Below are 12,898 nucleotides of genomic sequence, written 5' to 3'. Positions count from 1 at the left end.
CTCCCTGGCCACCCCAGCCATGGCAGTGGCTTTGCCAGAGGTGCCAAGATGGAGTCAGTTCCTGACAGTGATCCCTCAGGCACGGTGGGTATGTTTTTGCTGGCGAGGCCTACCCTGCTGGTGGCTGTGCCCCTGCAGGAAACTTTTCTGTATTTATATATTAAAAAATAGGAGAAAAAAAACCAAAACCTTCAAAGAGTTCAGAGCTTGGGGGGGGGGGGGGGGGCTTCCTTCATTAGTCAAGGTGTTTTGATATGGTATTAAAACAATGTTCAATAAATAGTCACTGTTATTTTATTTCAGTGGCTTTCTTGGTGAAGCAGAGGGTGCTGGTGCCCCTTTCTCCATAGCTACCTTGGTGTGGGGATGGCCAACACAGCCTGGAAAGCTCTCAACCCCACAGCTCTGGGGAATGGGCTAAAGTGGGACCCCACCAATTCCCCCACCCTGAGGGTATGCACTGCTTGGGGCAGGGAAACCCTGGGGACAGGTTGGGGTGTCCCGTCCCCCCAAAAGACATCACAGTGCACGGAGGCTGCAGGTGCAAAGGGGTTTATTGAGGGTCTCTGACCCACAGGGGTGGGGATGGGGGATTTGGGGGAACACAAGGGGTGCCAGCCTGGTGCTGGTGCCACCCTCAGAGCACCTTTCTGGGGCTCATGAGGTTGTGGGGGTCCAGTGCATCCTTGATGCTGCAGGGTATCCAGCCCCTCTTGCCCCAGCTCCTCCAGCAGCAGCACCCACTTGTCCAGCCCCACGCTGTGCTCCCTGGTGCAGGTCTTCCCCCACCACCAACACTCATCCACATCCATGAGACACCCCCCAGGACCCAGTCCTAGGCTCTGGGAACCCTCACCCTGGTGACACCAAGGTCCCCCAATCCCTGGTCCTGGGCATGAATCCTTTGCTTCAGGACACACCTGGTTCCCCATCCCAGATAGTGGACACCATCACTCACCCCAGAGCCATGTCATGGCCCCCCAGATCTGTCCTTCATGCCAGAACACTCCTGGCTCCCCATCCCTTGTCCCTGAGCACCATGGAACACATCCCTAGGCGCTTTGTCACCAGGGCCACACCAGCCTCATCCCACGCTGGTGCTGTGCCTACCCATCTTCCTCTGCTGCTTGGCCAAGCTGTGCCAGGAGCAGTGGAGCTCCAGGAACAGCATGGGGACCACTGGCAGCTTTATGCTGTTGAAGCAGCCGCAGGCACTCACCATCACCTCATCCAGGAACTCTGGCTAGAAGGAGATAGCAAGAGCCCTGCCACCAGCACCCAGACCCCCAGCCTGAGCACCATCCCCTGGCACCCACCAATGTGTGCCTCAAGCGTGATAGTCTGCAGGACCTGCATGGTACAATCCATGACTGCCTGCATGCTGGGGAAGACAGTGGCGGTGCTAGCCTCAGGCAGCGGGTGCAGGTGCAGCATGGCCTCTGTGAGGAAGCCCAGGGTGCCCTTGGAGCCCATGAACAGCGAGGTCAGGTTGTAGCCAGCCATCTGCTTCCTGCATGGGGTTGGTGAGTGAGTTCCAGTTCAGCCCCAACCAAGCCCAGACCCCCCTGGTGCCCTCCTGGGCTGGCACCTGGCACCCGCAGTGTGGAGGAGACACCTGTCTGACAGTACCACATGCAGGTTCAGCACGTTGTGGTGCATGGTGCCAAAACACACCATGTTGATGCCTGAGGTGCCCGTGGCTGTCATGCCACATAGCGAGGCATTCGCACCAGGGTCTGTGAGCAGGGGATGGGAAAGGTGGCTTGGCATGAGGACGGGGCTATGGGACATCCCCATGAGACCCCATGCTGTGCCTGACCCGGTGCCAGCTGCAGTGCACCCCTGGGACCATGGGGACAGCATGGGATTATGGCACCCACTCCCCCATGGACACCTCTGGGACCACAGCATCTCAGTGGGGACCCCCATCACCCTTGGGATCAAAGCACACCCATGGTTACCCCCAGCAACTCTGGGATGACATCATGCCCAGTCCCATGAGCACCTGAGACTGTGGCAACCCCAGCCCTATGAATACCTCTAGTGCACCCCTGGCCTCATAGGTACACCCAGCACCCCCAGTGCCACCACACTCAGCCCCAGACACCCCCCTGTCTGCTCCCTGGTGCCCATGGTACCAACAGGGAACCAGAGCCCAGTGCCCTGTAAGTGGCTGTTGAGGGCCTTGCAGGTGACACCAGGCTCCACTGCCACGGGGAAGTCCTCAAAGCTCAGCTCCCTGGCATTCATGCAGCTCAGGTCAAAGCAGATGCGGCCCTGCCATGGGGCACCACAAAGGCTGGGCATGGGCAGCACCGGCAGCCCCAGGCAGGGGCTGGGCAGGGATCGGGGGAATCTGTACCTGCATGGTCTGTACCTGCCTATGCTGAAGGGCACCACTGGCACACAGTAGCAGCAGCAGTGTGCAGCCAGCTCCTGTACCTGCCCTACCGCATGTGGCCACACCATGGCGTCTGGGGGGGGACAGCTGGGGGCAGGGGCACCACCACTGCCACCTACCCCCCTCCACAACCTCCCCACCATGGCCCTTCTTCTTCTTCCCAACTCTCTCCTCTATGTCCCTTCTTCCTTGCCCCAGACCCTTCCCCCCATTGCCCTTCCCCTCCATGGACCCTCTCCCAGCCCAGACCCTTCTCCTCCATATGTTCATTTCCCTCCACATGGCCCTTCCCCAACCCAGACTCTTCCTCTCCCAAGACCCTTCCCTTCCCCACAGCTCTTTCCCTTTGAAGGGCCCTTCCTCTTCCCAGTGGCCCTTCCCATCCACAGGACTCTTCCTCTCCCAAGACCCTTCCCCTCCCCATAGCTCTTCCCCTCTCCTCTCGGGTATCCCGGCCCCCATCCTGCGTCCTTGCCAGCAGCACCACTCCTATTGCTTGCACCTCTAGCCGGGGCACTGGGGACTCCACAGAGACTGATGGGGACTGACAGGGATCCTGGGGAACAGCTCTGTGGATCCCAGGCTGGCAGGTCCCTGGGGTACGGCTCCCAGCTCTTGGGGCACAGGGAGCAGGAACACAGAAGAGACTCATGGGGACCCCAGGGAGCAAGAGCACAGGTCCTGGGCTGATGGGGACCTGGGGAACAAACCCCAACCCCAGGGACAGATGGGTGGCAGTCATCCCAGGGACCAAGGACACTGTCCTAGTTTCCATTACTGTAGTGTCCATTTTCTTCCTAGTATCTGGTACAGTTGATGGACGCAGGCCGGGGTCTGGGACACCTGAGCAGTTGTGAGGACACCCAGTGTGGCTGTTTTGGGCAGAGCAGGGCAGGGGCCTGGCAGCTCCTGGGGGAGGCTCTGGCTGGGAGGGAGGGATGGACAGACCCGTTTCCCAGGACTGCAGCCCTGTCAGCCAGAGCCACCTTAACGTGGCAGTGGCAGCAGGAGGGACTGGGCAGGGTCCCACTCCTGGCCTTGGGCCAAGCCACCATGTGATGGGCTGGGGGGGGGGGGGGGCAGTGGGAGTCCAGTGTGATCGAACTGCCCTCAGCTGTGGGTCCCAGATCTATGGCCCCAAGTCAGACCCTCCTTCCACCCCCCGCATTGTCCACTGCCCCCTGACTTCGTGGAGGCCCTGAAGGCTGTGGTCAGGGCCCCAAGGTATCCACAGCCATGGCTGCAAGGGAGCAGCATGGGCATGAGGAGTCCATGTACAATGTGGGTGTGTGGGCGCCAAGGACCCTGGGGAAGGAATGGGAAGGAACATGGGAGAGGAAGGGTCTGGGTTGGGGAAGGGCCAGGGGAAAGGAAATGGTCATATAGAGGGGAAGAGTCTGGGAAGAGGAAAGGCCATAGTGGGGAGATTGTGGAGAGGGGTTAGCGGCAGCAGTGCCCCTGTCTCCCCCAGATGCTGTGGGAGGGCCGCATGCAGTGAGGAAGGTACAGGAGCTGGCTGTGCTCTGCTACTGCTGCCACATGCCCATGGTGCCCTTCAGCACAGGCACAGGCCTGGAGGGCATCATCAACACCATGCAGGTACAGGCCCCCCCCAGCCCCTGCCCAGGGCTGCTGGTGCCAACCATGCCCAGTCTCTATGGTGCCCCATGGCAGGTCTGTGTCTGCTTTGACCTGAGCCTCAATGGCTTCTTGGTGGCGGTGGAGCCTGGCATCACCCAGAAGGCCCTCAACAGCCACCTGCAGGGCACACAGCTCTGGTTTCCTGCTGGTACCATGGTGCATCAGAGGTCCAGCTACAATCTGACTGATCAATTGTGGGCTCCAAGGGCATCCTGGGCTTCATCATGGAGGACACACTGCACCTGCGCCCAGTGGCTGAGGCTACCACCACCACCTTCCCCAACACCCATAGAATCATATAACAGTTTGGGTTGCAAGAGCCCTTCAATGTCTTGCACAATTCAGGTTCTGCAGGTCTCCATGCCCATGGCCTGCAGCATTTGGTGCTGATGGCCAATGAAGTTCCTAGATGAGATGACGGTGTCTAGCTGGGTGTGCTGGTGGTGGCCACAGTTCTAGAGCTCCACAGCCCCTGGCACAGACTGCAGGCACTGGGGCTTGGGAAGCTTAGCCAAGAGAGACTAGACATCCTGAGCCCCACAAACCCATGAACAGGTGCAAGATGCATGGAGGTAGTCCCAGTGCCAGTAGCAACCCCCTGAAGTCAGGGCTGGGTGGCCCCAGTGTCCCCCTTCATTTTCACCCCTAACCTTCTCATCCCCTCTCCTTTGTACCTGCAGCCTCTATGCACAGCATATCCCCCAGCAGGCAAATGCAGATACCCACAGGCTGGAGGGGTCCAGGCAAAACTTTATGCTGCTGAGGGCAGGGGGCTAAGTTTTGGAGGCTGCAACTCCATAGCTCTGGGAATCAGCAGAAGCTTCCCCTGCATTTAAAAGGCACCAATTCCAGTTTGTATTCAGTTACAGCTGGTACAGGAGCAACCCCCAAGATGTGAGAACATGTAGGTCAGACCCTTTCTGCTCCAGGCCCTGTTACCCCCCTGGGGATCCTTATCCAGAGCCCCGGTGCACAGTAGAACCTGTCCCACCACATCCAGTAGCCTCCACACCATTAAGATCTGGCCACTTGGGAGGCCCCACAGTAGCGGAGCAACCAGCAGCATCATCCCAAATTGTCAGGCACATCCTCATCCTGATTCAACAGGGACACAGCCCCACAACCTCAAGGCTGGTGGTTTTGTATGGAGATGCAGGGACGAGCAGGCACAAATCCACCTCCCAGGCTTTGCTTCATTATGGGCATGGCTCCAAAACCAATCCTGGCTTCTGGCCAGAGGGAGGAAAAAGAGAAAAGGAGATAACGACTGCAGCCCCTCACCCCTCTAGCAGCAGAGCCCCAAACACCCAGTGCACATGGGGAGTCTCTATGTACATATGCTTATACAAGGTAAAGAGGGCTGTCATGGAGGGGGATATATTTCTGGGGACAGGGTGGGGGCAGCAGCCTTGCACCATCACATGGCTGCCAGCTGGCCCAGCACCATCATGAACTGCTGCATGCTGTTGGCAAGGTCCTTGACACATTCCACCATATTGTTCAAGGCAGCAGGAGAAGGGTAGTGGAGGGTGGCTGCCTTGGTGGTCACCACAATCTCCTTGAGCATCTCACAGAGGAGGCTGCTGTAGTGCATCACCTTGTGCTGGACATCCTGGGCCTTGGCCTGGCAGGACAGCGTGTCCCCAATGAAAATGAGCTTGTGGGAACTGAGGATGATGAATTTGCTGTGGGCCACAAGGATCCTGGGAGGTTGGTTGGCGCTGACAGCAGTGAAGAAGGCACCAACAGCATTGGTGAGCATGGTGAGGTTGGCCTTGCACTGCCCCAGGTAGAAGAGAAGGAGCTGGCAGTCAGCAGGACACTGTGCTGGGCCACAGTGCTGAGGGGGGTGGGGCTCCAGATGCTTCAACTGCAGGAAGGATGGGTGTGAAGCAGAGCAGCCATCAAGCCAGTGCCTGCTCCCCTCCCTGGAGCCACCAGCATGGCTGACAGTGGCCACCAGCCCCAGGTGACAGCTGTGCCCCAGGGAAGCAGCAAGGAACAGTGCCAGTCCCAGGACAGCTGTGCCAGACTCCTCTCCACAGTGCTGGTGTGGGAGGTGAGCCAGAACCCACCACAGGGACAACCATGCAAGAGGGGGCCATGGTCTAGGCCAAGGAGGGTACAAGCAGAGCAGGACCCAAGGCCCCTGCCTGCCATGAGAGCTGTGCCCAGCAGCACCTGCCTGCCCCAGCACCATTACTTGCTGGTGCTCCAGCTGGTCCTTGCTCTGCCAGATGATGTTGCCTTTCTCCAGCAGCTCTTTCTGGGTCTTCTCAAACAACTCCTTGCCCTGCAGGGAAAGAAGGGGCATGACATGGAGTTCAGCAACACCAGCCTTGCCAGGACCAAGTCCTCCCCTGCCCTGGGACACCCCTGGTCCCCATAGTGCTCAAGCCATAGTGTAAAACCAAGATGTGGGTGGCAGAAGCACCATGTCAGTCAGATCCAATCCCCCCATGTCAGGGACCATTGGCACAAACCCCCCTATAGAGAGCATCCCCACTGCCTGCACTCACCTGGAGATGGACATAGTCATAATCCTCCATCAGGTCACTCTTGCTGTTCTCATAGGGCCTGTCAGGAGACTCCTGGACCAGCAGCTTGGGTGGGGAGGGCAGGGACCATGACAGGATGCTGCTAGCCTTGTTGGAAGGATGAGGGGGCCTGTGGCTGCCGCTCTCCACTACCGGTTTTGTCTGTTTGAAGAGGGGGGAGGCATTGCCATGCAGAAAGGAGGCCAACTGCTTAGTGTCATTGGGAATGCTGTGCAAGTGCATGATAAAGTGCTCCAAGTCATCCGTGCCCAGCTTACTGCTGGCCAAGGTGCTCAGGGCCCAGTGGCAAGCATCCAGCGTTGGCTGTGCCACACCAGAGTCTGGTAGACCTCCTCCATCTTCTGCAGCTGCTTGCTGAGCTTGGTGTAGAGGAAACAGTCAGAGGCCTGGGCGGCATTGCCCACTGCCCTCTGGGCAAACTCTAGCAGGTCCCTGAGGGCTGTCTGGACACCCTCAGCTGCCCACAGATGCTGGTGGTGTTGGCCTCCATGTGCTCAAGGCTGCACCAGTTGGCACTGATGAAGGACATGAGGTAGGAGATGGCACCGCCAACACTGTGCTGGAGCTTGGTCAGTGTCTCCATGGTGGCATCCACATCCAGGGACAACTCCTTGCCAGCTCCCTTGGCCATCTCCTTCATGGGCACTACATGCAGCAAGGATATGGAGATGTTGCTGTGGGTGCTACCTGTGCTGGAGATTGAGAGGCGCTTGGCATTGGCACCCTTGGCCTCACAGTCCACTTGTGGTGGAACATCATAGATGTACTCGCCCTCTGTGTCCAGGGAGCCATTGTCTGGGCCATGCAGGTCCCAGGGCAAGTCATGGGAGAGGACCAACCTCCCCAGCTTCCTGAGGCTGGGGGTTACATCATAGGTCTCTTGAGAGAGCAGTGGATTAGAGGAACCTTTCCCAGCCGCCAGTGGTACATCATAGATGTCCTCTGGCAAACAGGGCTCCTGCTGGGCCAGGAGCAGGTGGTGGGAGGGGTCAAAGGCTTTCTGCTTGGCAAAGGAAGGGGGCACATCATAGGCCTCCTCCCACGCTGGACCACCCAGCATGTCCTTGCTCACTGAGGGGGGGACATTGTACACCTGCAAGGGCAGTGGCAGGCAGAGTCAGCATTACTAGGAGAACCAGCTTGGGTCACACCTGGATAGGAGGCATGCTGTGCTGTACATCACCACCAGCTCCAGGGATGCAAGATAGTCCTGGGTGAGCACCAGGACAGAACCACCCCAAGGGTGCTCCTGCCCCAGGGAGGTTGGCACAGCCCTGCTGCAGCACCCCAGCCTCCCACATCCTCTGTGGGGTGGGAACCAAAGTCCTAGAGCAGCCCAGGAAGGATGAGACCTTGCAAGATCATCCAGTCCAACCTCATCCCATAGATAAGATTATCTAGGACCCTGTTTCCTCACATCTTGAAAGCTTTCAGTGCCGTGGAGGCCACCAGATCCCTGGGGAAGATGTTCCACAATTGTTTTTACTGTAAAATGTGCCTCTTGTATGGAGAAGCTTGGACCTCCCCAGCAGCACTTACAAGTTGGTGCATGTTCTCCTCCACGCTGGGAGGGGGCGCACATCATAGATCTCCTGCCCCAGGTCCTGCCCATTGGGACCCTTCACTGCCATAGGTGGGGTGTCATAGCCCTGGAGGGGAGGACGACACAGGGCTATGTGTCAGGGATGGTGTGAGTACCAGCCTCCTCCCAGAGACCACTGGGAAGGACAGAGGTGCCCAAAACAGCACCAAGGCTCACAATGTGCCCAGCTTTGTGTGTCATTCGTCCAGATTTGGATCCCACACTGTGACAGAGCATCTCCCTGCCCCCCAACCAGCCTCACCTCCTGGCTGAACTGGCTCAGGACCTCCCCTTGGACAGGCACCACATTGTAGATCTCCTGGGAGCCCATGGAGAGGAGGTAACAAGGGAAATAATACTCATCCTGCTCGCCCTTTGGGGAGTCATAGGCATACACTTGCCCCATATGGGTGGGCACCAGCACCTGGCATGAGGGAAAGGGATGAGGTGGGCACCACCGAGCATCCCCAGCCTACCTCCCACCCCACATCACCCCTCCGAAAAGCAGCAATGAGTTAGAAAGATGGGTCTGGGACTGTCTGGCACCGGGAAACCGGTGCCCACGGGAGGGCGCTGCCTGGCCGGGCTGCGCTGCCAGGACCGGGATGATCTCACTATTTCTTGCGGCGAGCACCAGCAAGAGACAAAGCCCAGCGGCACGTCCGCAGCGTGCAGGAGTGAACGGCCGATGTGGGCACCGAGCCACGGGCAGGGATCTGCCAGCTCCTGGCGTGTACAGCAGGTCCCTGCCCATGACTCAGTGCCTCCCACCTTGCTGTACAATGGGACTCGAGAGCAGCACAGAACCAAACCCAGAGGGTCAGGGCACCCCGGGGCAAGAAAGGCTGAGCCACTGGCAGAGGTGCCAAGCTAGTCCTCCATTTTAGGATGCTCCCCATGCACTGGCCGTGATCTGGCAGCCCCACAGACCCTCAACGGCTGCTTCCCGGGGGGCGAGCGAGAGCAGCAATCCCAGAAAACACAACGCTGAAAGCACCTCACTCCTCCAGAATTGTGTACCCGGGAAGGGGCAGATCCAGGAAGAGTGTGGTGTCCAGGGTGCAGCCATTAGGCTAACATGGACAGGGTTCCTGTGCTGGGGACAGGCTGGTGGCTCACCCTTGCCAATAAACCCAACTGACAAGCACCAGCAGGTGATGCAGAGGGTTGACCAATGTACAGGGGGGTGGTACAGGGGGGTTGTACAGGGGGGTTAGAGGAATTCGGTTGCTTGAACAAAAGTATAGTCTGTTGTAAATGCCTACTAAGCAGAACAAAGACACCTGGTTCTATTGATAAGGAAAAGCAGACACCTGATTCTACTGATAAGCAGCTATTGATAAGGAAAAGCAGATGCCTGAATCTACTGATAAGGGGGAGAAGCAGATGGTTTATGGCTGGGACACTGACCAAACCCTAAGGCCATATGTGAAGACTAAAAGGTGAAAAGTTTAAGAGGAAGACTCATTTACTTCATCTTGAAGACCCCTACCGGCTTGACTCCACAACTCGTTAAAGTTGTAAAGTAGGTATGCTTTTTATTCAGCGCTGAGACGCAGGGGGATAATTCCTCAAAGTCATGCGTACCTCAGTGTTGTTTCCCTCTACATTTATTTTCTAAACTTATATATGTTCATAAGGGGTCTGCTTTTCCTTATCAATAGCTGCTTATCAGTAGAATCAGGCCTCTGCTTTTCTTTATCAATAGAACCATGTGTCTGCTTTTCCTTATCAATGGTTAGTGCCTTTTTTCTGCATAGTAGGTATGACAGGTACAGACAATACTTTTGTTTAACCAAGCAAATTCCTCTAACCCCCCTGTACAACCCCCCTGTACATTGGTTAACCCTGTATCAATCCCCCCTTTTTCTATAAAATTATTAAATTCTTCTACTATATTATTTATGACAGCTATCCATGTTCCTTCTATTGATTTATGAAGTGATTTCAATATACATTGTATTATGCCAGGCACAATCATTAAAATGAGTAGTCCTATAGCTAAGATTATAAGGTCTTCTTCAAGCATTTCCCTGAACCATTCAGTAACTCCTAGGTTATTTAGCCATTCATCCATTCCACCTTCAACAATTCTAAGCTCTTGCATATTTTCCTGCAATTTTCGCAGCTTAGCATGAATTGTTTCATAATGGTCAGATAAATTCATGTAGCACATACTTTCGAAATCCCAACAACCACCCTGTAACAATATCTTTGTTACATCCCGGGCTTGTGCGCTTCTAGTTGGAAAGGCTTCTGGCCAACCTGAAAAGGTGTCTTAGTAACAACAAATGTCTATTATACCCCCCCCCCCTTTTTCTGTCCTTTAGAAAATTCTCCTGCAACATTTTATATACTGCCATTACCATCTAGAGTCTTTTTGAAATAGTTTCCTGTTTCTACTTGATATTTAAATTTCATTTCTTTTTTCAATTTTCATAATTTATCATAGATCGTTTACAATTTCAGGAAGAAAATTTTATTATACCACAAGCAATCAATATTAAAGCAATTAATATTAATATTTCTGCAACCAGTTGCCTTAACCCGGAGAAATTAGGTAACCATGAGGTTAACTTTTTCCATATTTCTTCAAACCCCCAGGAGGTATCATCCTTGGCCATTTCATGAAATATCTTATTTCCTCCAGATCTGTTTCAGGAACAGCAACTTTCATTGATTCTTGTTCCACTTGGATTATATCAATGGTTTTACTTTCTATTTCCTCTATGGTTGCTGAGATATTTATGATTGTCTTCTCTAATTTACCTACTCCCAAAGATGGAATTAGCCATCTCACAAAACTATGAAATTAGCAAAACTTCTAACCCAGGTTCTGAGATAGGGTATCACAGCACCCAAGGTGCATGCCCCCTTCCAGTTAGGGGTAGGGGCTTATAAGCATTTTCTCCACATAACCAATGCCATCCTTTCCCTTCAGGAATGGGCCACCACTGAACCACAGTACCATCTATATTAATAGTATGATTGCATTTTGAATAGTGACTTACACCTGTGGCATTTAAACAAACAACCTCAAACTCTGGTTCCTGGTGTCATACATCTTTGTACACAGGTATAATATTCTTTACTTCGATTAGGGTTAACTATTCCAAATCTTAAATTTGTCTACAAGATAGTGTTGGAAATTGGAACGCCAATTAATAATGGAAGGCCCTGATCTTCTCCTGATTTAGGCAACTGTACACACTCCCAACAGTCACTACAATTAACAACTTTAGTAACATTCTACATTAATTTCAGGTATTGGTCCCAAGCTGGTATGTCAGTTATCACATAAATCCAAATTATGACTGATACAATTTCATATGTGAAGGTCCTGAAGGTTCGATCCTCCATGTCTTCTCTGGTTCTGGTGCTTTCTTCATTTTTGAAGAAAGGTTGTTCCTTTATCTTCACTGCTGTAAAGGTGGTCAACATTATCTGTTACGGTCCGCTCCACTTCTCCTGTAGAGGATCTCCTGAAAACTTCTTAACATAAACCCAGTCTCTGAATCTAAAAGGGTGAGTCAGATAATCCATGCCTCTTGCTCTTGTCCCCAGTATTCTCTTATTTCTACTAATTGCTTTCCCAGATTGATCAGAAACTCTAGGAGACAACCTTCTCCCACTTCCAGAAGACTTTCCCCTTTAAACTGGGACTGATATGGTCTTCCATATAAAATTTTTACATGGGATAGCCTCTTCTTTTGACCGAGGTTTAGTTCAAATTCTTAACAGAGCCAGTGGTAAGGCTTGGTATTAATATCTTGACATGTTTTACTAATCTGTTGCTTGATTAGCTTTTCTACTTGCCCACTGGCCTGAGGAACATGTAGCTGCCAATCAAGTTCAAATTTTTGCTAATTTCTTGTAACTATTTTGCACTAAAGGGCGAGCCTTGGTCGGAAGAAGTTGCCTCTGGTACTCCAAAACAAGGTATTATACTGTTTAACAATGTTCCAATTACTTGTCTTGCATTATTTATTCTACAAGGGAATGCTTCTGGCCACCCTAAAGAAGTACTCATTAACACCAACATATATCAGTCTTGGTAATTCAGAAAAATTTATTTGCCAGTGCTGTCCCGGACAACTTCCTCCCCCATTGTACCAATTTGATTTCTATTTTCAATTTTAGGATTATTCTTGAGACAGAGCTGACATTGTCACTAATTGAACTATGGTATATAGATTCCTTCTAAGTATTTACAAAGACTTGCTACCTCAATGAGTTTTATTATGTTCCTCCTGAACTAGCATCCAGAGTTGGTTATAGGGGATTATAATTTGCCCATCAGGTATCTGAACCCAGTCTTCTTTGTTTTCCTCTCCTCCTCTGAGATCTTCAATAAATTTTCTATCCTTCTTTGATTTTCTAGGTTTAGATTTCTCAATTGTTAATTTGCCATCACGGATTAAGGGAATGAGTTCAGATTGTTAAAATCGGCCAAATTTCACCTTGTTGATACCCTCGACAATGCATAATAGCTACTTTCTCAGGTAGCTGAACAGCTTTCAGTAGTCGTAGCATGTTTAATCTGTTTCTCCTGTGTGTTCAAAGGTCCTCATTCTTTCCAGATGGCACCATGTACATGGACCACACCAAATTCATATTTAGAATCCTTTTGTCTTCAGCCAATTCCAGGGCACGTTCCAGATTTCTTTCAAATCAGGCCGGCTCAAATATACACTTTCATATAGTGGTCAAGCAGTC

At 53.1% G+C, this 12,898-nt stretch overlaps 2 protein-coding genes across 2 annotated transcripts; both read right to left on the bottom strand.

The window, feature by feature from the left end:
• Positions 1-1,075: 1,075 nt before the first annotated feature.
• Positions 1,076-2,469, bottom strand: LOC133276323 (probable D-lactate dehydrogenase, mitochondrial). The gene is made up of 5 exons (XM_061467039.1): positions 2,452-2,469; positions 2,139-2,277; positions 1,589-1,736; positions 1,317-1,510; positions 1,076-1,239 (listed from the first exon to the last, which is right to left on the bottom strand). The coding sequence occupies exons 1-5, from the start codon at positions 2,467-2,469 to the stop codon at positions 1,085-1,087; spliced, it is 654 nt and encodes a 217-aa protein (XP_061323023.1). The 3' UTR covers positions 1,076-1,084.
• Positions 2,470-5,459: 2,990 nt separating this feature from the next.
• On the bottom strand, positions 5,460-12,462 carry LOC133276322 (breast cancer anti-estrogen resistance protein 1-like; the record flags this gene model as incomplete). Its single annotated transcript, XM_061467037.1, is given in 9 exon segments — positions 5,460-5,912; positions 6,228-6,335; positions 6,562-6,899; positions 6,902-7,060; positions 7,063-7,693; positions 8,140-8,175; positions 8,178-8,249; positions 8,445-8,606; positions 12,439-12,462. Coding segments are annotated over 9 exon segments (1,983 nt in total), but the record flags the coding sequence as incomplete, so codon positions are not given.
• Positions 12,463-12,898: the final 436 nt, after the last annotated feature.

Source organism: Pezoporus flaviventris, unplaced genomic scaffold (genome assembly GCF_033815535.1).
Source record: "Pezoporus flaviventris isolate CSIRO_AGI_PZ_B2104156 unplaced genomic scaffold, CSIRO_AGI_Pfla_v1 ptg000044l, whole genome shotgun sequence".
In the NCBI taxonomy this organism is placed as follows: Eukaryota; Metazoa; Chordata; class Aves; order Psittaciformes; family Psittacidae; genus Pezoporus; species Pezoporus flaviventris.
This window is presented reverse-complemented; position numbering and strand designations above follow the sequence as displayed.

Coding starts and splice junctions, on each gene's coding strand:
- LOC133276323 (XM_061467039.1), bottom strand. Junction 1,511..1,588: donor CTCCACACTGCGGGTGCCAG/GTGCCAGCCCAG, acceptor AACCCCATGCAG/GAAGCAGATGGCTGGCTACA. Junction 1,240..1,316: donor CACGCTTGAGGCACACATTG/GTGGGTGCCAGG, acceptor CCTTCTAGCCAG/AGTTCCTGGATGAGGTGATG.